At 45.3% G+C, this 24371-nt stretch overlaps 1 protein-coding gene across 3 annotated transcripts; it reads right to left on the bottom strand.

Moving 5' to 3' along the window:
- Positions 1 to 529: 529 nt before the first annotated feature.
- Positions 530 to 15031, bottom strand: METTL21A (methyltransferase 21A, HSPA lysine). 3 transcript variants are annotated; one of them, XM_054044758.1, is made up of 5 exons: positions 14948 to 15031; positions 13126 to 13302; positions 11543 to 11654; positions 6960 to 7395; positions 530 to 1432 (listed from the first exon to the last, which is right to left on the bottom strand). In XM_054044758.1, exons 2-4 carry the CDS (start codon positions 13282 to 13284, stop codon positions 6998 to 7000), a joined length of 669 nt encoding a protein of 222 aa, XP_053900733.1. In that variant the 5' UTR covers positions 13285 to 13302; positions 14948 to 15031; the 3' UTR covers positions 530 to 1432; positions 6960 to 6997. The 3 variants fall into 3 exon arrangements, with proteins under 3 accessions (XP_053900733.1, XP_053900732.1, XP_053900731.1); XM_054044757.1 differs by lacking the exon at positions 530 to 1432 and adding an exon at positions 4571 to 5370; XM_054044756.1 differs by lacking the exon at positions 530 to 1432 and having other exon boundaries at positions 6611 to 7395.
- Positions 15032 to 24371: the final 9340 nt, after the last annotated feature.

The following is a 24371-nucleotide window of genomic DNA, read 5'->3' as shown; positions in this document are numbered from 1 at the left end:
TCCAGTTGGAAAGCCCCTCTTTGCACCAAGATCTAGTATGGAGGCTACTTGTTTATTCCAGGGTGTAGGACTGCCTTGCTGGCATTTCTTCTGCTCTGCTGCATTAGGGTTACTACATTGTGTCAATAGTTTCCAAGTGGCAACATACAGGTGTAGATGCCCACAGCACAAAGTACTGCAAGACACTAAGCATAGAACTGGAAGGGACCTCGAGAGGTCTTCTAGTCCAGTCCCCTGCACTCAAGGCAGGACTAAGTATTCTGCAATGGGACTACCCATAGGCTTAATATTAAGCACAAAATTAAATGTTTTACTGGATCAGGGTAAAGTGTTCAAAGCAGGGCTATCAAGCAATTAAAAAAATTAATCACAATTGCACTGTTAAAGCATAATAGAATACCATTTAAATATTTTTTGATGTTTTCTACATTTTCAGATATATTGGTTTCAATTACCACACAGAATACAAAGTGTACAGTACTCACTGTATATTTATTTTTTATTACAAATATTTGCTTGGTAAAAAACAAAAGAAATTCACCTAATACAAATACTGTAGTGCGATCTCTTTATCGTGAAAGTGCAACTTACAACTATAAGAGAACTAGATAAATTCATGGAGGTTAAGTCCATTAACAGCTATTAGCCAGGATGGGTAAGGAATGGTGTCCCTAGCCTCTGTTTGTCAGAGGGTGGAGATAGATGGCAGGAGAGAGATCACTTGATCATTGCCTGTTAGGTTCGCTCCCTCTGGGGCACCTGGCATTGGCCACTGTCAGCAGACAGGATACTGGGCTGGATGGACCCTTGGTCTGACCCAGTATGGCCATTCTTATGTTCTTATATAAAATTATGTGCAAAAAAATAACTGCACTCAAAAATAAAACAATGTAAAACTTTAGAGCCTACAAGTCCACTCAGACCTACTTCTTGTTCAGCCAATCGCTCAGACAAACACGTTTGTTTACATTTTCAGGAGATAATGCTGCCCGCTTCTTGTTTACAAACAGGTGTTTGCATGGCACTGTTGTGGCTGGTGTTGCAAGATATTTACGTGCCAGACGTACTAAAGAGTCATATGTCCCTTCCTTTTTCAACCGCCATTCCAGAGGACTTGCATCCATGCTGATGATGGGTTCTGCTCAATAACGAGCCAAAGCAGAGTAGACTGACGCATGCTCATTTTCATCATCTGAGTCAGAGGCCACCAGCAGAAGGTTGATTTTCTTTTTTTGGTGGTTTGGGTTCTGTAGTTTCTGCATCGGAGTGTTGCTCTTTTAAGACATCTGAAAGCACGCTCCACACCCCGTCCCGATCAGATTTTGGAAGGCACCTCAGATTCTTAAACCTTGGGATTGAGTGCTGTATCTACCTTTAGAAATCTCACGTTGGTACCTTCTTTGCGTTTTGTCAAATCTGCTGTGAAAGTGTTCTTAAAACAAACAACATGAGCTGGGTCATTATCCTAGATTGCAATAACATGAAATATATGGCAGAAGGCAGGTAAAACAGAGCAGAAAACATACAATTCTTCCCCAAGGAGTTCAGTCGCAAATTTAATTAAAGCGTTTTTTTAAACGAGCGCCATCAGCATGGAAGCATGTCCTCTGGAATGGTGGCTGAAGCATGAAGGGGCATACGAATGTTTAGCATATCTGGCATGTAAATACCTTGCAATGCCAGCTACAAAAGTGCCATGCGAATGCCTGTTCTCACTTTCAGGTAACATTGTAAACAAGAAGCGGACAGCATTGTCTCTTGCAAATGTAAACAAACATATTTGTCTGAGTAATTGGCTGAACAAGAAGTAGGACTGAGTGGACTTGTAGGCTCTAAAGTTTTACTTTTATTTTTGAGTGCAGTTATGGGACAAAAAAATATCTACATTTGTAAGTTGCACTTTCAGGATAAAGAGATTGTACTACAGTACTTGTATGAGGTGATATCACTTTTGCCGTGCAAATATTTGTAATAAAAAATAATTGAAGTGAGCACTGTCCACATTGTGTTCTGTGTTGTAAATAAAATCAATATATTTGAAAATGTAGAAAAACTTCCAAAAACATTTAATACATTTCAATTGGTATTCTGTTTAATAATGCGATTAAAAGTGCGATTAATCGTGATTAATTTTTTTAATTGCGATTAATTTTTTTGAGTTAATCGTGAGTTAACTGCGATTAATTGACAGCCCTAGTTCAAAGCTCTTTGCAGGATCAAGCCCTAAATGTACAGTGATGACAGATCAAGGGTGTGAGAGGAATAAGGGTGGACAGCACTGGAAATTAGGCTAATAGGGAGGTAATTGAAAGCCAGAATCTGGAGGCCAGCCATGCACCCAGGAAGAGAACGTAAACGTTCTACAGTTTTCTTAACACTGTTCAGCTGATCCACAAGCTCACTTACAGAATGAGCTTTATTTGCTGTTAAATTATGGCTTATGATTTAGAGGTGTGGTGTTTTTATTGAAGATGCAGTTTTCCCAACACCTAACCGGAATTAATATTTGTTTTCATTATGCTGGTTTTCTTTGAGCGATGTGTCTACAGCTCTAGTGACACCTTGTGGCTTGTGAATTACAAGAAAATATTCCTAAGAACAGATCCACAGAACAGTGCATTTCGGGTCACATCCTCCTTTGTTGCTTAAAATTAACATTTTTACCAGATCACTTCTGAGTAATCTTCAATGCCGAGAAATAAGAACTATGGCCCCAGTTCAGCTGATGGAAATGGACCCAGGGAAAACAGCTTAGCACAGGCTTGATTGGGACTTAAGCACATGCTTAAAATTCTTTTGTGAACTGGGGCCTTTATATATTGAGCGTACAATAGACAAAAGTATTTCAAATAAGAAACTGTATATTTTTTATGCTTTACAAATACATTTGGAGATATTGATGCTTACCCTTTGATATTTGAATACTTTTGCTTTCTCACCCATATTTTTCCTCCTTTACTCTCTTCATTTTCCTGTAATCTTTTCCTGATTTTATTTTCTGTTTATTTTCCCCACGCCCCATTCCTTTTTCTAATCAAATTCTGTTTTAACTTGGTAACTTGTTTGTTCATTCATTGGTTAATATTACACATGTGCATGAGTCTTTGCAAGAAGGCAGCGCTGGACTGTAAGCTCATTGGAGCTCTGACTGCTTCTTTCTGTGTGTCCACATAGTGCGTAGCACAATGGGGCCCAGCTCTTGACTGGAGTTTAGGGTGACCAGATGCCACGATTTTATAGGGACAGACCTGATTTTTGGGTATTTTTCTTATATAGGCTTCTATTACCCCCCACCCTGTCCCAATTTTTCACATTTGCTGTCTGGTCACCCTACTGGAGTTTCTAGGAACTACCACAATACAAAGGATGATAGTAGTTGCCGTTAGGAAAAAATAAGACCTCCTGGAAACAAAACAAATGGTAAACAACGGACTCGACCTTGTGTGGGGATATATGATTTAGGGTGTGTTCAGGGTGAATGTACTGTCAGTTTGCTATGGAGAAGAGGTGGCCCCTAGTCTCAGAGGGATGGGAAGTGACAGTTGGAGGAGAAGAGGAAGGCAGGGGGCAGCCTGAGAGACAGAAAGAAACACAGAGTCTGGGAGTAAATGCAGAGAAATAGGGTGTGAGGAGAGGGCAGCCAGAGAGACAGAGGGAAACCAGACTGAGAGAAACCGAGAGTAAGTGGAGTGACTGAGGTTGAGCAGGGCAGACAGCCGTACAGAAGAAGGTTCTTTTAGTTTAAAGCTGGCTGGTCAAGTCAGTCCATGTTCGATGGCCAGTTCCTGAGCTTCCGTTCCTGATCCTCAGTTCTGGTTGTCTCCTAACATTGATACATGTGGTGCCAGAGAACTGGAACAGGAGAAGCAAAGGTCCTTCAGATCCCATGGGTCTGGTCTAATGTCCACCCCTGCAAGCGAGCACCACTGAAGTCAAGTCCATCCCTCCAGGGCTCAAAGACTGCCTTGAGCGTTATATAGGACCCAGCGAATTATCTGGGGAAAGGGGAACCTTGAACTAACATAATAATAACAACAACCTATAAGATAATAGCCTGTGCATACAGAGATAGATATACACCCCTATCTCAATCTAACGCTGTCCTTGGGAGCCAAAAAATCTTACCGCATTATAGGTGAAACCGCGTTATATCAAACTTGCTTTATATAACGCGGTAAAGCAGTGCACAGCCCCGCCCCCCCGGAGCACTGCTTTACTGCGTTATATCCGAATTCGTGTTATATCGGGTCGCGTTATATCGAAGTAGAGGTGTATTTCTTTATTTAGCGGGTTATATTGAGTTAAATACACTTAGTAGTAAGTTATTTATATATATATATATATATATATATATATACACACACACACACCCTGTTATAAATGTTTTTATGATATACATTCTTCATCTATTTAATGTTATTGTGGGTAGGTGGAATCCAGTTCCGGTTGTTCCAGTTTAAGTAAAATCCCTTTTGTTTTATTTATTTTTTGACAACCAGTTGTATTATCTTGGCTCTCTCCTGCCGAGTAAATTATACCATCACTGTGATGGACCATTACTAGATCTTGGTTGGTGGTTTTGGATGGGGTCCCTTCCATGGGGACCCTCGGCTGTATTACAAATTACAAACAGAATGACCCGACTCTGAGAGGTCTGTTTACAAAAAAACAAAACCCCACCCAGAAATAGCAATTCTCAAGGATAGTAGTCAAAATAGATGACATAAACCAATTAGGATAGAGAATCATAAAATCACAAAAATATAGGGCTGGAAGAGACCTCAAGAGGCATCTAGTTCAGTTCTATGAATTGAGGCAGGACCAAATAAACCTAGACCATCCATGGCAGGTGTTTGTCCAACCTGTTCTTAAAAACCTCCAATTATGTGGATTCCATAACCTCCCTTGGAAGCCTATTCCAGAGCTTAACTACCCTGATAGTTGGGAAGTTTTTCCTAATCTCTAACCTAAATCTCCCTTGCTGCAGATTAAGCCCATTACTTCTTGTCCTACCTTCAACAAACATGGAGAACAATTCATCACCATCCTCTTTCTGAGAGCCCTTAACCTATTTGAAAAATTATCAGGTCAGAAAAATAGAAGCAGTTTCATGGCAATAATGTAACTGAGGTGGTGATGCTTAGAACACTATGCGATAACCGCGCTTTGAGACCCAAAGGCTGACTAGGTCTTTAAAAATCCATTTGTCTTCATCTCACAATATCTCTTCTTTTTGTGCATGTGTACACACACACACGTGGGTGCACCAAGGAATGTTCACTCTCTGTGTGAATCCTAAAATGTCTTGCTCTAAAATCACCCTGCTATTTGGCGTATCTTGCTATTGACAGGACTTCAGTGTCACAGTTCCTACAGCCGGTGGGGAAAAAAGAAAAAAAAAAAAAAAAAAAAAATTGTTTCAGTTTTGCAGGGTTTTTTTTTTTTAATTTTCATGAAATGTTTTTTGAAAACGTTCAAACTATTATTTGTTTTCCCCTCACTTTTTCCCTTTTGCTACTGAGTGCAATAAAATGAACAGCGTCCACGGCTTCAGATTTTTGGACACTTTTTTCCTTTTTCTTAGTCCTGGTCTACATTGAACAATTAGACTGATCTAGCTACATCGCTCAGGGTTGTGAAAAATTTCATGCCCGGAGCACCACAGTTAGGTCAACCTACCCCCCAGAGTAGATGCAGCTAGGTCATCAGAAGGGACACCACACACCCTCCCTAGGAACCTGGTGGGAGTGGGAGGACCAGGGCTCACGCTGGCACCCTATAGTTGGGGAGAGCAAGGATAAAAGGGAGGCAAAAGCTCCACCCCATAGGACCTAGCTACCACTTTCTGTTGATGTAGGAAGCGTCCATATTACGGCACTACAATGGCAATAGCTGCAGCTGGCCCTTTAAGGGAAGATGGGCCTCAGTCCTCCTGTGACAAGCCTAACTTGCCTCCCCAGGTGAGAAAATGATTTTGGTCATGTGACTAAGTCAGGCCACGCCTAGGGATATATAAGGGAGAGGCACTAAGGGGACACTAAGGAGTTGCTGGATAAAGAAGTCAACCAGCACACAGGATGGAGGACTGTGAGATCCCAGATTTGCGAGGTAAGTTACATGCTGGGGAGGCCAAACTTTAAAGCCCCAGTCACAAGGCAGACTCAGACCCTAAATCTGAAGAAGAGTAGAAAGGAAGCTTTGTGGGAGTCGAATTATATTGAACAAATCAGACTCCAGGAGAAGAGGAATATTGTTTCAAAGACTTTGCTTATGACTGAATTATTTTGGCAGAACTCAGAGGGAAACTAAGGCAGGGTGCCTTTGGGCTGTCCTAGGCCACAATGGGATGTCCTGGGACAGTTACTTGTCTCTACACCGTTTAGTTTACATTTTTCCACTTGAACTTTTCAAAGATCAGGGAGCTTTGAAAAGTTACAGCAAGGAAAGAGAAAAACAATGAAGGGAAAAATAGAAGTGGTGAAAGGAAAAACCCTCAACATCCTTCATTCTATTTATTCTATTTGGTGGCAAAAATGGGGACAAAAGAGGAGGAGGAAAACCCCAAAATCTGATATTTTGAAAATCAATTTACAAGAACTAAAAGGAAATGTTCATTTTGAAACAAGAAAATTGTTTGTAATTTTCTGTCAAACAACTGAACAACCTTCATGAAATGATATATTCCAGCAAAACAACTGTTTTCAATTAAACTCTATTTTTCACAGGGAGTCTCTTGGCTGAAAAAGTTTAAACCGGTTCTTAAAATGACCTTTTCTAAGCTCACTCAGTGATAATGAGAATGTTGACAATGAGTCTTATACACATGAGGGGCGGAGCATACAAACTTCAAAGGGGCTCAGATACCATGGCGACAGATATGGCATAAGTGGATGGATCCCTTTGAAATTAAGCTCATCGGTACAAGTAGAGTATATGTAGTAGAAATAATAGTAGCAAACCTTCAAGTAGTGTTTGATATTAGAGAAAAGAAATGCAGTCAAAAGTCTTCCTTGTGAATGCTCCTCCGTGCTTTGAATACACGTACATCCTTACTAGGATCGTAGTGGACCTCACGTACCGAAAATCGTCCCTTCAGCATCTCCAGGAAATTCTGATCCCGTTCATAGCGAATCCGACACGATAACAGAATAACAGTATGTTCTGAGCACAAGTGCTCCAGTGTCTGAAGCAGATCTGCAAAGGTGTCTTCCAGATAAATGATGTCTGCGCCCAGGATAAAGTCAAACTTTCCTGGTGAGAAGTTCCCCAAGTTTCTTCCCCAAGTCAGTTCCTTTACCACAGCTCGCGGCTGGAGGTCGGGAGGTAAGTTAGCCTGAACGTTTGACTCGAGAAATTCCAGTGCGGCTTCCCTGTCTGTGATGGTGACATGAGCACCTGTGTGGCACAAGGAGTGTAAGTGTCAAGACAAATAACTGATGCCCACCGATACAGCTTTTGGAATACAATTGCTCGTTTCCATTAAGAGTTAACAAAATTACTGAATAACAATGAAAATATTTACTGAGATGCTTGATTTTAAGTCAACTGACACTTGGAATATTTAGTTTTATTTATGTTTAATGGTAAAAATAGTACTATCAGATCAAAATCATTTTTGGAATAAATGACTATTTCTTTTTAGAAAGACGGAGCCAATTGCCAATTGAAGGAAACAACAGAATAAATGGTGGGAGATGATTATAAAAAAATCTCATCTGATTTTTGCCCTGGTGTAGCAGCATCAGATTACCCCTAGGCACCCAGACAGAGCAGATGGGGAACCAAAGAGCCTTAGACACAGCTATTTTTTTCAATGGATGTTTAAGTTAATGGTTGCAATATTTTATTTGAAGTTGGGCACGGTTTTAAACTATAACGGGGTTCAAAGAAAATTAGATAAGTTCCTGGAGGACAGGTCCATCAATGACTATTAGCCAAGATGGTCAAGGACTCAACTCCATGCTCTGGGTATCCCTAGCATCTGTTTGGCAGAAGCTGGGAGTGGACAACAGAGGTGGATCACTCGATGACTCCCTGTTCTGTTCATTGTCTCAGAAGCACCTGGCATTGGCCACTGTGGGAAGACAGGATACTGGGCTAGATGGACCATTGGTCTGGCCCAGTACGGTCATTCTGATGTTCTTATAGTTTAATAAATATTTGATTTTTTTTTTTAACATAGGAACATAAGAACGGCCATACTGGGTCAGACCAAAGGTCCATCAAGCCCAGTATCCTGTCCTCTGACAGTGGCCAATGCCAGGTGCCCCAGAGGGAAGGAACAGAATAGGTAATCATCAAGTGATCCATCCCCTGTCACTCATTCCCAGCTTCTGGCAAACAGAGGCTAGAGACACCATGCCTGCCCATCCTGACTAATAGGTCCAACAATGGCTATCTTCCATGAATCTATCTAGCTTCCTTTTGAACCTCGTTATAGTATTGGCCTTCACAACACCGTCTGACAAGGAGTTCCAGAGGTTGACAGTGCATTGCGTGAAAAAATACTTTCTTGTGTTTGTTTTAAACCTGCTATCTATTAATTTCATTTGGTGGCCCCTTGTTCTTGTACACCTCTACCCCGCTACAACGCGACCCGATATAACATGAATTCGGATATAACGTGGTAAAGCAGCGCTCGGGGGGGGGAGGGCGGGGCTGCGCACTCCGGTGGATCAAAGCAAGTTCGATATAACACGGTTTCACCTATAACGATTTTTTGGCTCCCGAGGACAGCGTTATATCGAGGTAGAGGTGTATTATGAGGAGGAGTAAATAACATTTCCTTATTTACTTTCTCTATACCACTCATGATTTTAAAGACCTCTATCATATCCCCCCTTAGTAGCCTCTTTTCCAAGCTGAAAAGTCCCAGTCTTATTAATCTCTCCTCATACGGAAGCCGTTCCATATCCCTAATAATTTTTGTTGCTATTTTCTGAACCTTTTCCAATTCCAATGTATCTTTTTTGAGATGGGTCGACCACATCTGGACGCAATATTCAAGATGTGGACGTACCATGGATTTATATAGAGGCAATATGATATTTTCTGTCTTATTATCTATCCCTTTCTTGATGATTCTCAACATTCTGTTCGCTTTTTTGACTGCCGCTGCACACTGAGTGGATGATTTCAGAGAACTATCCACAATGACTTCCAGATCTCTTTCTTGAATGGTAACAGGCTAATTTAGAACCCATCATTGTATATGTATACTTAGAATTATGTTTTCCAATGTGCATTACTTTGCATTTATCAATATTAAATTTCATCTGCCAGTTTTGAGATCCTTTTGTAGCTCTTCGCAGTCTGCCAGGGACTTAACTGTCTTGAGTAGTTTTGTATCATCTGCAAATTTTGCCACCTGTTTACCCCTTTTTCCAGATTGTTTATGAATATGCTAAATAGGACTGGGCCAAGTACAGATCCCTGGGGGACACCACTATTTACCTCTCTCCATTCTGAAAACTGACCATTTATTCCTACCCATTGTTTCCTAGCTTTTAACCAGTTACCAATCCATGAGAGAACCTTCCCTCTTATCCCATGACTGCTTATTTTGCTTAAGAGCCTTTGGTGAGGGACCTTCTCAAAGGCTTTCTGAAAATCTAAATACACTATATCCACTGGATCTCCTTTGTCCACATGCCTGTTGACTCCCTCAAAGAATGCTAGTAGATTGGTGAGGCATGATTTCCCTTTACAAAAACCACATTGACTATTTCCCAACAAAATATGTTCATCTATGCGTCTGACAATCTTGTTCTTTACGATATTTTCACCCAACTTGCCCGGTACTGAAGTGAGGCTTACTGGCCTGTAGTTGCCAGGGTCACCTCTGGAGCCCTTTTTAAAAATTGGCATCACATTAGCTATCCTCCAGTCATTTGGTACAGAAGCTGATTTAAATGATAGGTTACAGATGACAGTTAGTAGTCCTGCAACTTCACATTTGAGTTCCTTCCTTTCATTTCCATTTTAAAAGGAAGTCTGTCATAGTGGCTAGAATTTATGACTAAAGGGACATCTACACTTGAATGTAGTCCTATTTTAGTTCAATGAGATATGATCAGCATGGCAAGTTTAGGCAGTACACAAACTTGTGTGCTGTCTGCACTAGATTATAGAATTGTGCTAGTTAACACATGTTAAAGAGGACTTAAAAATTAAGAATTGGCACACTGGAGCAGATCCTCGGCCGGGGTAAACTGTCATAACTCCACTGACTTCAGTGGGATCAGAGTCAGACCACTCCCACCCCACTTCTACACTGATGTAAATTAGCAGAAGAACTCATTGGCCTAATGAAGTCAATGGTAAAACTCTCATTGACTACACTGGGTACAGAATTAGGCTAAACTGAATGCTTTTGAAAATCCCCACCTAGGGCTCCAATCAAGTCCACCTACACAGAACCAATTGCAGGATCAAATCCTATGGTTACAGCAAAGGTAAGAAAAAAGAAGTAAGAGCGGGGGAGTCTTCTTAGCGTATGTGCAACGTGACTCAGGCGGCACATGACCAGGATTCATCCCTGAATTTGGTCCGCTGGTTGGATCATTAGCTCCCCAGCTTGGACTGGGTACTGAGGAGGCATGCGACGTGAATGCTGATCCATGCCTCCCAGGGGGGCGTGGGGTAATAATGTATTGTTAACACATACAGTGCAGGAATTAATTACAATTAGAACGAGTGAGTTTCCCAGATAAAGATGGTGCTAGTTTTAAAATGATTAAATACCGGTTGCTTTTCAAACGAGAATCAAACTAATATTAGTTCATGTTACTGGAATTGAGCATCTGCCAAGAGCTGTCGGTGGTCAGGCAAAGGAGTCCAGTGCTACCTTTACTCTTAGTCTGTGCTACCGCTAGGGTGTCTAATGAAACTCTGAAACAATCAATGAGCGAATACAGCAGGAAGCAAAGCTAGGGCTGTGAGATACCAGACTTATGACTGGCCCCGCTGTTGGTCTAGCGATGCCGTGACTCACTATGCACATCCATTGTAAAGGGGAGGCAGCGCAGCACCGTGGATGGGACATCAGACTAGATCAGGAGACTTGAGTTCAGTTCCTGGCCCTGCCACTGAGTGATTGACAGAACTTGGGCAAGTTGCTTAATTGCTCCATGCCTCAGTTTCCCTGCCTGCAAAATAGGGTTAATAACGTTTATGCATCTTTGTAAAGTGCTTTGCTATCTGTTGCTGGAGCTCAGTATACAAAATGTGAAGTATTAATAAAGCTGAAGGACACAAGCACAGCATTTATTCCCTGGGGGAGAACAGCTACAGAAAAGAAGGGGATGCCATTGAGCTCACTGCCACGGAAACAGCAGGCAGCCTTAAGGGGGTTCTACTATGAAGAAACCTGGTGTAGCACCATCACCACAATAAATAATGCAGGAGGCTCTAAAGCCTAATAAGGAAGATGAGCCACAGAGGAAACATCACAGTAACGGTCACATCGCTTAGCTGTTACAGCAGCCCTGTCACCTAATGTGTGAATTTTACGGCAGCACCGATTTCTTAAAGAAAAACTTACCCAATAACGTGGCCACTATTCCCAGCAATCCAGTTCCTGCTCCTAGTTCAATCACTGAGCGCCCTTGTAGATCAATACTTCCCATCTCCAGATAAGTACACAGGACGACAGCCTGAACCAAGAGACAGGACTAATTAAGACTTGGGGGTAATTTAGTGATGCCAGACCACAGTATTTCTGATTGAAACCAGTAGAGAAGGTTGCAAGATACAATCAAACACCTCAAGTCTACAGGTATACTTTGCCATCCATGTTATACAAAGGCTGATGAGAGGCAGAGAGGAATGTCCAATCAATCCTGCAAAGTAGGTTAAAATAATGACATGGGACTGTTTCTTCATTAAATCCAAAACACAACAGAAGGAAGCAGAAAAAGAAATAGTTGCACTAAGAAAGGAAAAGCAGGATTTTTGTTGATGCAAAAATGAATGCAAAATTGCAGAACCGTTGAGATGCACCATTGCCCTTTATCGTATTTCTTACAACTTTCCAAAACCTTTCGGTTTAATCTTGGTGCATGCTTGGCATGCTCTTCCATAATGTGTGTGAAGGTCAAGCAGTTGAGCGTAATGGATTAAAGAGCACTTCTATTTAAGTACAAGTTAAATCCAATGTGAGCTACTGTTAAGCAAGTTCCCACACCCAAATCAGGACTTCGCAAGAGCATCTGCTATAGAAAATTCTGTCTCATCAATATCAGACTTATCCTTAGGAACGGAATGATAGCTGTGCTAGCGTATACGCTCCAATTAATACGAGCAGTTAAATTGCCAAACTCATTATTTATGATCAGAGAGAGAGGCATGATTTAGTGGTCAAAGCACAGGACTACGACACAGGTACAGCTAAATTCCAATACAAGGTCGATCACTGACGACTCCTGTGCTTCGGGTTCTCTAGCTACTACATGACGCTACTTAACTATCTCATCAAGGTGGTGTGGGGATTAGTGGATGTCCAGTGCTTTGAAGATTAAAAGAGCTATGCAAATACTAAGTATTATTTTATTATTATTAAGACTTGGTTAAAAAAAATGGGAAAACAACTTTGTGATAAGTCTTGAAAGTGGCCCCATTTCCCACAAAGTCTTTCATGGGTTTTTTTTTTTTTCAAAATGTTAAACTTTCTATTGCAGTAATTGTCAACATTTTTCATCTACCAAAAAAAATGGATTTTCTTACTGAAAATACAGGTTCCAGTACACTAGCAATCTAACAACAAAAAAATCTAAAAATATTGAGCATTTAGATCAAAGTATCAATTTTTAAATGTTGCAGAAAACTGTGCAAAATGGAAAGTTTTGATCATGCTGACAATGTACCATAAAAAGATTTTTTTTGCACTTTTCAATTGGGGAAAAAACTTCTCATGCAGAAAATTTGCAGCCAGCTCTCCTAGGCTGCTGGGCATGTCATTTCACCTGTCTATAAAATGGGAATCATTGTACTGGCCTCCTTTTGTAAAGAGTTTTGAGGTATCCTGATGAAAGGCACTACATAAAAGCTCAGTATTATTAGGAGTTGGACTTGAAACAGACACATGTTCTGCACAAATTGAAATATTTGTATTTTAATCATACGTACCGCGTCCCATACGACTGCTGCTACACCCAGTTGCTTCCAGTTTTGTTTGATTTGGATTGTGTGGCTGGCAAAGTGATACACAGATGAAGATTTATGGAACTTCTGCAATCCCCAGACCGCACTGTCGTCATAGGGAACCAACGCCATTTTATTATCCATCTATCAAATCTCTCTGACCTATGGAGCAAGGGAGAACAAGTCTATGTGAAACCTCAGTGAGAAAAGAACATCTGTTTTGTCCTCACAAACTAATTTGGCTTGTTTTAAATAACATGAGGAAGATTCCAAATACCACTTTGGATCCTAACGATTCGCTCATTGTTTAGCTACTGTGGAACAGCTTCAACAAGAGACTGAAGGAGTCCCACGTGAGACTATCCCTTAGCTCGGTGGTTACGGCATTCATCTAAAAGGTGGTCAACTTCCTCCTCTCTCAGCTGGAGGGAAGACTTGAACTGGGGGTCTCCTACATCCCAGCTGTGTACCCTAACCTCTGGGCTAAAAGTGTTGGAAGAAGGCACTCCTCTCCCACCCCGTTTTGTGTCAACTCACGAATAAGGGCTCATGCGGTAAGTGCTCTCTGAGCACACTTACCAGATAGGCCCCTCAGGCGAGTTGGACAGAGGAATGCCGATATTCCCCACTTCGTATCAGATACATGTGTAAAATTCTTTGATTAAGATGGCAAGATAGCGTGACAAACATGGAAGTGTTAAATCATGCTGGTACGTCATTCACGGGAACATTCATTAGTAAGAAAAGACTTAGGTGGCTTGGACAGGTCAAGCGAGTGCTGGACTACCGAAGAGCGTGCTGTATTCTGAAACTCGCGAAGGGTCTAGAGAGGCAGACCACTGCGCAGATTTTGGGATGCTTGCAAAGAGGACTTTGTATCCTTTGGAATCGCTGTGGATGATTGGGAAAGGAATGCAGAGTGCCGCTCTGGTTGACGGAGTCAGCTTGTAGATAGAGCGAAGCATTGCGAGGTGGACTGGATCAAGTTTTGTGATGACCAGCGTCAGAGGAGGAAAGAATCTGCTGCTTGGATTCAGAGCATTGCTCGTGCGTGGGTGTGCCCTCCGGTGCTGTCACTAGCCCATTGGACTCAGCAGCCATCAAAGAACTCACTGGCGCATACACCATGCTCTGTAAAGAGCGCTGGTACCATTGACTGATTGAACCCCCTGGAGACGGCAGTCTACGTTTCCTGCCCAAAACTGCCATGCATTCGGATGATGCTCAATCCCATATCCTCCTGGGAATCACATCGCCCACTCTTGTGGGTGGAACAAAGCCAGTTTAATACCACAATGGGTTCAGACAGAGCATAAAGAATGCTATGGTATCTAATGGACGCTGCGGAAGGAAGTCAAGGAGAAGGTAAATTATCCCCAGTGGACTTTAGCCAGGACATTGGGAGTAATGCCAGTTACTAACTCCTGTAAGAATGCCCAGGTCTCGGCCAAAGCGCGCATCAGCGCGCAGGGGGCAAGGTGAGCTTAATCTGCGGAGCTTTGTAGTGCAAAGGAAATGTGTATCTAGCTGCTGCCGAGTGCCGACGGGGAGAAGGGCTGGCTGCGGAGGGCAGTGCTCGGCGGGCCATGCACGCTACCAACGCGCTAAGGGGCTTCTCCGCAGCCGCTCCTGCGGCACAGGGCTTGCCCGGGGCGGTGCACGCAGCGCCCTTTCCCCCGTGCACACGCTGGGGGGGGCGCACTGGAGCCCACGCAACGAGCCCTAGGGGCTGCCCGGGGAGCGAGGGCTCTTTGCAGCCCTTAGGGCGCCCGGCTGTCCCGCCCTGCACCCCGGGCCGGGCACTCACCGCCACCTCCTCGCTACAGGCCGCGCTGAGTCCCGCCTCACCCGCCCCGGCAAGGGGGCGGTGTCGCTGCCTGCGCCCGTAGCGACGCAAACAAACCCTGCTCCCCTTTCCCTACTTTGGGTGTACTGAGCATGCGCACCCGAACTGAGCATGCCCAGTAACCTTCGCTGTAGCCACTGCCCTCTCTCTGCCCTTACTCCTACTTGCGGTTTGCTGCCTCCTCTTTGGAGGGGTTTAAAAGGATGAAGGGGGGGCAAATCGCCGCGGGGGGCGGGGCTGTCAGGGTCTGAGCAGGGGCACACATTTACTGCCCGGGGGGCTCCCGCTACTGTAGCTAGCGGCAGAAGAGGGGCTGAAGGGGAAAACTCGGGGGTGGGAGCCGGGGGTAAGCCCGGGGGAGACGCTGCCAGACCCCGTGCAGGGACAAAACCCCCGTTTAGGGAGGGGGAGGGGGGGAACAGTGACCCCGTGGGATGAGCCACCCACTGTGCTCGCTAATCTAGGGGTGTGGGGGGTGCAGAGGAGGTTTTCGTTCTGCTCACAGGGACGCTGCATGTCAGCCCCGGAGCAGGGGGCGGGTTCCTGGGACTGGGATCTTAAAGGTACAGGCCTCCAATTCCTAGCCTGTCAAAGCTTAATCACCACAGCTCCTCTCTATCCTATACAAGTGATGCAGGGCCAGGGCCAGGGCTGCCCGGGGGGGGGGGCAAGTGGGGCAATTTTCCACAGGGGCTCCCATGAGTATATTGGAGGCTGCCCCCGCCTCCGTCTTCCCCCAAACCCCTGTGTCTCAGCAGGCCACGTCCGGGAGCGGCCCTGGCGCGCTGCAACGCCGTGGCTCCAACGCTGTCCAACGCCACTCCTGGACGCTGAATCCTCTGGGCAGCCCTGTGCAGGGCTACGTTACTGCTCCAGCCAGGAGCCTGAATGCGGTGAAATATTGTACAGACACTCCCTCCCTCAAACTCTGCCTCTCACATTTTGAATATGTAAAAGTGTCTTCTATGTCTATATGAAATCACTCACTGCAGCTCATTTCTCTTATATAACATGCTGAGTTGCTAACTCTCTCCCAGAGCCCACATATCCGCACCCCTTCCTGTACCCCAATCCCCTGCCCCAGGTCAGAGCCTGCACCCCTCACTCAAACTCCCCATAGCCTGCAACCCCCCTGCATCCCAGAGCCTGCACCCCAAAAAGGGCTGGATTAACCTTTTGTGGGCCTGGTGCTAACCATAGTTGTGAGCCCCCATGGGGGAAATGGGGACATGGGGCAGGGGGGGCAGAGTCCTCAGAGCGACAGGCTGGCTGGGGGCAATGGGAGATGAGATGGGTCATGGCACAGCAGGGACAGCCCCGTTCCACCCAGCGCAGTACAAGGGCACTGTTTACAAACCGGAAACTGCCAGACGCACACTGGCCAGCCCGGCCCTGCGCTCCCATTGTGCTTCTTCCCCTTCGGGGCAGTCCCATGCTGCACCATGCTACCCCCCTGCCCAGCACCCCTCTGACTCCCTACGCCCAGTGCCACACCACCCAGAGACCCCCACAAACCCCCATGCTCAGTGCCCTCCCACAGACCACTCCCCCACCCACTCAGAACCCCGCCACAGATCCTCTCACTGCCCAGTGCCCCCTAGCTGGAGACAACCCACAGTCCTCCCACAACAGCACAGTGCCCTGCACCTCCCCGCCCAGAGCCCCCCACAGATTCCCTCACTGCCCAGTGCCCCCCACCGCCCCGCTGCCACAACTGCACAGTGCCCCGCACAGACCCCCCCACGCTTCCCAGCACCCCAACACACACAGATCTCCCCCACTGCACAGCCCCCCCAACACACACAGATCTCCCCAACCTCCACTGCACAGCACCACCCCCAGACCCACTAGAGACCTACTCTCCCACACCCTAACCCCCAGCCACAATAGCCGGCCCTGATGGGAGGTGACTGTGTCTGCCAGGCTGAGCCGGCACGCAGCCAGAGCTGGCCCTGGGGCAGGATAACTCCGGCCCCTTGGGGGTGCAATCAGCCAGGCTGGAGCAGGAGCAGAGCCTACCCGGGCCAGGCTCCCTCAGGACCCACATGCCTGGCAGGACCCAGCTGAGCCCTCCCCCCTCCCCCCGCCGTCCCCTGTGACTGGCTGAGACTGGCCCAGCCTCTGCACCAGTCCAGGTGGCTCTTTCCCTGGGGAAGCAGATGGGGCCCCACAGGTTCCAGGCAGTGGAGACAGCTCAGAGCTGGAGCAGTGCTGGAGAGTGGGGCAGATCCCTGGGACGTGAATCCCGAGATCCCACCCACACTTTGGCCCCGTGGCCAGCAGCCCTGCCGAGCCCACATGGTGGCCCCCCGCTGTTGGGTGATGAGCCCTCTACAGCAGCGGCATAGCCAGGTTCTAACATCAGGGATTTATTGTATTATGTATAGTAAGTGTTTAATATAAAAATCAGGTAGTAAGGTTTACAATGTTCTAACAAGAGATTATGCTATTACCATTATCCAGTCAACTTGCACACCACTATTTTGAATTAGTGATAATTCAGAGAGAGAGAAAGAAAAAAGCTGAATTTAGAGAATAATTATTAACCAGATTCTTGGTTATTCACCAGCCACTTTGCTCCAGTCCATAGCACAAAGCACCATAAACCCAGTAGAATCTGGCCAAGAGAATATTCACCTCAAATTGGCATCTGCTATACTCCCCACCCCCCAGCCCCCCCATTCCCAGTCACCACTATTCAGGATATAGCAATCGTCCAATAGATCAATTTGTCACATTAGCCAGGAGGAAGCAGGTCGTGAGTGTTTTTGACCACAAACCCCATCCCTCCTGATTCGCAACCCCATGGACCAATGGCATGAGCAGCCAAGTCATTGGAAATAAGCAAGGAGGAAGCCAGTGAAAAAAGTGAAAGTGGTCATTCTGGTATCACCCTGGGCTCAGGGGCATGCTAGCCAGGAGGAAGCAGATCAATCAAAGGGGACACTGGTATCCCCTTGGGCTTGGGGGCATGCTCCATACCCCCAAACCTTTCCTCCCTTTTCACAAATTCAATGAAAGGGGCCACTCTGGTCTCACCTTGGGCTCAGGGGCATGCTCTGTACCCCCAAACCTTACCTCCCTTTTCACAGATTCACACACAAAAAAGTGAAACAGCATGCCTCAATCGTCCAATAGATCAATTTGGCACATTAGCCAGGAGGAAGCAGATTGTGAGTGGTTTCGACCACAAACAGCATCCTTCCCGTTTTGCAACCCTCCCTGGACCAGTGACAGATGCATGAGCAGCCAAGTCATTGGAAATAAGCAAGGAGAAAGCCAGTGGAAAAAATGAAAGGGGCCACTCTGGTCTCACCTTGGGCTCAGGGGCATGCTATCCTGGAGGAAGCAGATCGATGAAAGGGGCCACTCTGCTATCACCTTGGGCTTGGGGGCATGCTCCGTACCCCCAAACCTTACCTCCCTTTTCACATGTTCAATGAAAGGGGCCACTCTGGTCAGGAAGCAGATCGGGATTGTTTTTGACCACATACCCCATCCCTCCTGATTCGCAATCCCATGGACCAGGCGGTAGCAAGTAAACCAGATGTCAAGTTGCGTGGCAGAAATCACACCCAGTTGCAAAACGGGAGGGTTGCTATTCGTGGCGTCACACCGAGGGGGCTGGGATGGCTCCACAAGGGTTACAAATATTTAATAGCAATCACAGCTGGTCTGGAAAGGCTTTCTTTCTTCCCGCGCTACTGCAAAACTAGCTCTATGGGCTATCCATGGGGAGATTTTGAGTTTACAGAAAAATATCAAAAATGGAACTATTTTGAATCTGAAATGCCCGCACTGGATCTGATGGGAGTTGTGCCAGTATTTAGCCTTAGATGGAGTTTACCACCAGCTTTGGGCTGCATTCCCAAGCAACCTGACTCCAAGAAGACCCGGTCCCGGCACGCCGGGGGCCGCTACCGGGCTCACACCGTCCACGGGCGCCTCTTCTGGGAGTTGTCCTCTACAGACTGAACTCCTCAGCTGGACTACATCTCCCTGATGCACCACAGTCTTCCCTATGGTGAGCCCATGTGTCAAGCCATGTGTCTCATGGGAGATGTAGTCTGGCTGGGGGCCAATTGAGGAGGAAGGGAATATGTACCACGATAACAGCATTTTAGAATTAAAATATTAGGGGTTTTGTCCAGAATATTTCAGTTTGGGGCCAAAAAAACCTTTTTTTTTTAATTCTGATATTCATGGTGGGGGGCGGGGTTTACAAAAAATTCAAAATTTTCCAACGCGCACAGATATTTTTCTTTGAAACATTTTGTTTAGTCAGAAATCCAGTTTTCTGTCAAAGTCTGTTTTTGACAGAAAATTTTCAGCCAGCCCTAATAATGTGATTTATATATAATGTGGGCAGTGTAAGATTTATGATTTCTTTAACTATCCCTTGCCTTACTTTAAATAGCCCGAGTTTTGTAGACGATGTGTAAGAACAGAATGTTACTTAGCAACCTTCACCAGTTTTTAAAATAAAGGTTCTTTGTCTCTGGAGTCTCCCTAATGTATTAGATAGGCATCTATCACCTTGATATCTAAATACCAAGCAAATGTATGTAAAAAAAAAAAAAAATCAAAATTCCTGAGAGCTGTTTGGAAGTTCCTTCTGCCTCTCCCTGGTTTCAGATGTGTTTGGTTTGTAGAAGGTCAATTGGATTATTGAAAAAGCAGACTTGCTTTATCTTTCAATCTGCATTTACACTGCTATGAACATGACCTAAGCACCTGGAAGTTTTCATTACTGGTCTCTAAATGGCTCTTGGGTGACCATAGTTGACCATTACTGCAGCACTGAACGTTTTGTGTATCTTGGTCAAAGCATATCTCAGGACTGGAAGATGCTCTGCATAGTGGCTGTTTGGTGTAAACGTCCCTGCAGAGTTGTTTGTGTAGGGGGTGTTTGTCCATCTTACCCCGTTTCTGTTCAAACGCTACTTGTTTGGCCTAGGAAAGCAATGGGGCCTGACATACTGCGTCTCTCTTTTTCCATCTTCAATAGCTGGTTATGTGGAGCCTGATCCAAGGCCAACTGAAGCCATTGGGTGTCTTCACATTGATTTCATTGAGCTGTGGGTCTCGCCCTTACGGCACAGACTAGGTCTATCTCCTGAAAAGATACAGGATCAGATTCTTAAATGAGATCCCTCGGGCAGTGCAAACAAGACAGAATCTAGCTGTGAAGGGACAGCAGGGAATTGCCTTGGTGTAGGGAAACTCCCTGTGACGTTGCACTCCATATGTTTATGGAAATATGCTTACGAGTGTAAATACAATGTAACTGGAATATGCTTTATGCAAAAGGTCTCTTGTAAAATATCATTATAAAGCTAATAACGGAGTGTGATCATCCTATTTGTTTGAATGTATCATTCTTGTATCTGAAGCTAAAAATATGAAGTATTACTCTAAAGTCCTATTGTAATTATGCAAAGTGTGGGCTATTAATGGTGTCTTAGAATCTTGATGGCTCCCATTAACTAGAACAATTGGTTGTAAATGGCTCTGTTTACTTGTAAGCCTTCCTGTGTTCCTGTGAGTCAGGCCAGAAAGAATGAAGGCTTGGGGTCTCACAGGACATGTGACCATGACACCTGGTACTGGAATCCATATTAAACCTGGTGCTTTTCCATTAAGAAGGAAGGGTGGGGACCCAGAGAGACAAAAGATTCCCACCTTGTGCCAACGCTACAAAAGGGGGTGGAACAGAACAAAGGGGGCTGCAGTCATGAGAAATACCACCTGAGCTGGAATTAACAAGAACTGTACCAGGGGAAAGGATTGGGCCCAGACTAAGAAGAAGTCTAGTCTGTGAAAGAAGCTTATTGGAACACCTCTGAGGGTGAGATTTACCTGTATTCAGTTTCTTAAATGTATTAGGCTTAGACATACATGTTTTGTTTTATTTTGCTTGGTAACTTACTTTGTTCTGTCTGTTATTACTTGAAACCACTTGAATTCTACTTTTTATACTTAATAAAGTCACTTTTATTAATTAACCCAGAGTAAGTGGTTAATACCTGGGGGAACAAACAGCTGTGCATATCTCTCTATCAGTATTAGAGAGGGTGGACAATTTATGAGTTTACCCTGTATAAGCTTTATACAGAGTAAAATGGATTTATTTATTGGGAGCTGGGTGTCAGGGTGCTGGAGATAGGTGACTTGCTGAGCAGTTTTAAAGTCTGCAGCTTTGGGGGCGTGGACCAGACCTGGGTCTGTATTGCGGCAGACTAGCGCGTCTGGCCCAACAAGGCAGGGTTCTGGAGTTCCAAGCTGGCAGGGAAAACGGGCTCAGAGGTAATTCAAGCATGTCAGATGACAGCCTCAAGGGGGTCTCTGTGACTGAACCCGTCACTCTCCCACCTGACATAAAGCTGCTGTTGCCAGCTCCTATGCCACATGCATCACCCCCTTGGGTCTCCCCAGTCAGGGTGCAAGGGACTATGGCAGGGCTCCACTACATCGATCCGCCACTGGCATAGACTCTGTAGAGCCTCCTCAGCTGCTCTAAACCTCATCAGGATTGGGGCCAGCGCTGACCTGCCTCAGGATCAGGGAACAGAACCAGCTCCCAGATGTCCCGTAGCTCTTCTGCACTGAACACAGGTTGGCTGCAGGAGAGAACCTGTCCAAAGCTAGATGAAACTGATGTGGTAACATCTGAAACCTCTCATTTTCAACAGTTGGTCAAAAATCAGGGCAAGCTCTTCAGATACAATAATGGTCTGCATAAGGATGGGATGAACCAAACTTTTTGGGAGAAAAAACTGTTGCCATAGGGAAATGGAAACTGGAATTTCACTTGCCCCAAACCAGTTTATACAGGCCTCATGCTATGTAAACCCCATGATTAGAAGCATGCCAGGGCAGGTGTAGTGATTCAGCATATTGAGGTTTAGTGCCTTAAGGGCCGATTTGTTGCTGTTAGTACAGCAAGTGGGAACTCGAGTTGCTAATGCTGTTCTCTGGCTGCATTTCTGGATATTACATGTGTGGGCAGTATAAGAAAAAGCTCTCGCCTAGTGATGAGAGCAATCGCATCTGGAAGAAAATCTCAGATTGGTTTAGTTTGGAATCACTTTACCTGTGCCTATCATGACTCCAGAAAGGATGTGGTAGGCACGGTGGTTGTTTCTTTTCTTGAGTAATCTCCTTATTATAAGGTAACTCAGAAGACCTACCATGAGGTAAGTTATTTGACACCACCACCAACCCTGAAAAAAAAAAAGGCTGTCCATCAAATGTTACAGCATTGTTCCCAAAGGAGATCATTTGGGGAATGACATGCTAAAAAGACAGCGCTATGAATAAGTCAGGGATCCTTAAATACCTTCAGTGGATACCCTACCAGACCAGCTCTATGTCATTGAAAAAATTACTTATTTGATTTCTACCTTCTTCCCAGGTAATGTCTTTGTTTGGTACTGACTTCCCTTGAACCAAAGGAAGTAGATTAGTCTCACAAGGTGCAATCCAGGAAGCAGTTTAGGTACCTAAACCCCCATGCATGACACTACTTCGATCTGTGAAACTCTCGCTTGGCTGCCACCTAACCCTGCTTAAACTCATTTGGCACCTAAATTCCCACTGAAAGTTCCCTAGGTGTTTGAGTTTTAGACCGTGGAGCAGATGCGTTGCTGTCACCCTCTAGGTGCCCAGGCACCTATCTCGTAAGGCCCAGAGTGATTCATGAACTGGGGGAAGATAAGCATTTGTCTGCCTAAGTTGCATGCAAGGCCCAGTCTTGTAGATGGCCTCTGGTCATGCCTACTGGGTGGGATCACAATAATCTGGTGGAAAATAGGTGCTCATCTGTCTAAGTAGCATGTGGGGCCTAATCTCATAGGTGGCCTTGCATCATGTCTACCAGATAGGGTCTTATTCAAAATCCAGAGGAGGAGATGGTGATGGTAACTTTTAGCCCAGTGATCAGCGCACTCACCTGGGATGTGGGAGACCCAGGCTCAATTCCGCCCCCCCCCCCAACCCCTTTGCAGGTGGAGAAGATGGATTTGAAGCTGAGATAAATATTGAGAGTGATTGGAGCAGGGGATCTGGTGACCTGCTCTACAGAATCATTCTCCCAGGAGAGCCTGAAGAAGTCCCATATTAAAATATCCCATAGCTCAGTGATTAGAGCACTCTCCTGAGATATGGGTGACCCAGGTTCAAATCCTTTCTTCCCCTTCTGGCTGACCCAGGGAAATTGAATGTGAGTCTCCCACATCCCAGGTGAGTGCTCTAACCACTAGACTAAAAGCTATAGGTCACCACCTCCTCCTCCTCGGGCACCGAATTCATTCCCTCAAGTGGCTGCGGGGCCTAAGGTGCCTGCGTCCAGACAGTTGGTTCCCATTTGTGGATCACTAGCTGAACGAGGCACCTCCCTGCAGCCTGGATTTAGGCGCCTATCTCTGCAAGAAGGGAGGGGCTTAGCACTGCACACACCCCTGTTGTCGGCATCTCTCATTGGCTACCTTAGGCAGTTCCCCACTTAGCGTGCTGGCTTTTGTGGCTTGCAGTCTTAGGCGCCTATCTCTCCCCATTCATGGTGTAGGGAGCCTAGGTGCCTGACTTAGCTTTGTGGATTGCAGTGTTGTTCCTGTGATTTTTCTAGGTACCTAAAAGTAGTTGCTACGATGCTCAGTGCTGCAACTCCTAAGTAAGCCCCTTCATGGAGCCCATCCATGCTGCTTAGAAGGCCAGTGCAGATTAGGTTCCTGATCCGAACTAAAGTGAATGACAATTTTTCCATTGACTGAGACGGATTATAGATCTGGCCCTCGCTGCAACAATTTCCCTTTAGTCATTCTAAATCTGCTATTCACCGATTTTTTTTTTTCTTCTGTCCAAACTTGTCTGCTCTCATGATATCTTATCTTGGGTATTACAGGAGCAGAGAAGAGATACATGGCTTCCACCACAGCGAGGAACAATAAAATAACTGGTGAGAGGCACTGACAGAGAACTGATCCAGAAACCCTTGCCGAGAGCTGAATTACTTCATCTCTCTTCTGTTAAGGGTTTAGCTAATTACGAAAGTTGCATCAGTATTACTTGACTCTGCTTTTAAGCTGATGTAGTTTAACCAGAGCAAAAGGCTCTGCAGAGAGTCTTAGTTCTGCGTAAGAGTGGCTTATTGATGTTTAATCCCGTTCCCGGTCGACTTAAACCCCCTTATGCCAAAGTAAGAGCAGCCATGCAGCCTTTTGCAGCAGTTTAACTGGATTGGTTTAAATTCATGCCCTACATTAAACTGGCACAACTTTTTTGTGGGGTATGCAAGTGCTGAACTCTGCTGACTGGAGGAGTCACAGTCCTGAAGTCATCCTTGAACCTGGATCTATTGTGTGACAGCATTGTGATATTTGTAAAT

This window comes from Malaclemys terrapin, chromosome 11 (genome assembly GCF_027887155.1).
Source record: "Malaclemys terrapin pileata isolate rMalTer1 chromosome 11, rMalTer1.hap1, whole genome shotgun sequence".
Classification (NCBI taxonomy): Eukaryota; Metazoa; Chordata; order Testudines; family Emydidae; genus Malaclemys; species Malaclemys terrapin.
Note: the sequence above shows the minus strand (reverse complement) of the source record. Positions and strands in the feature narration are given on the sequence as shown.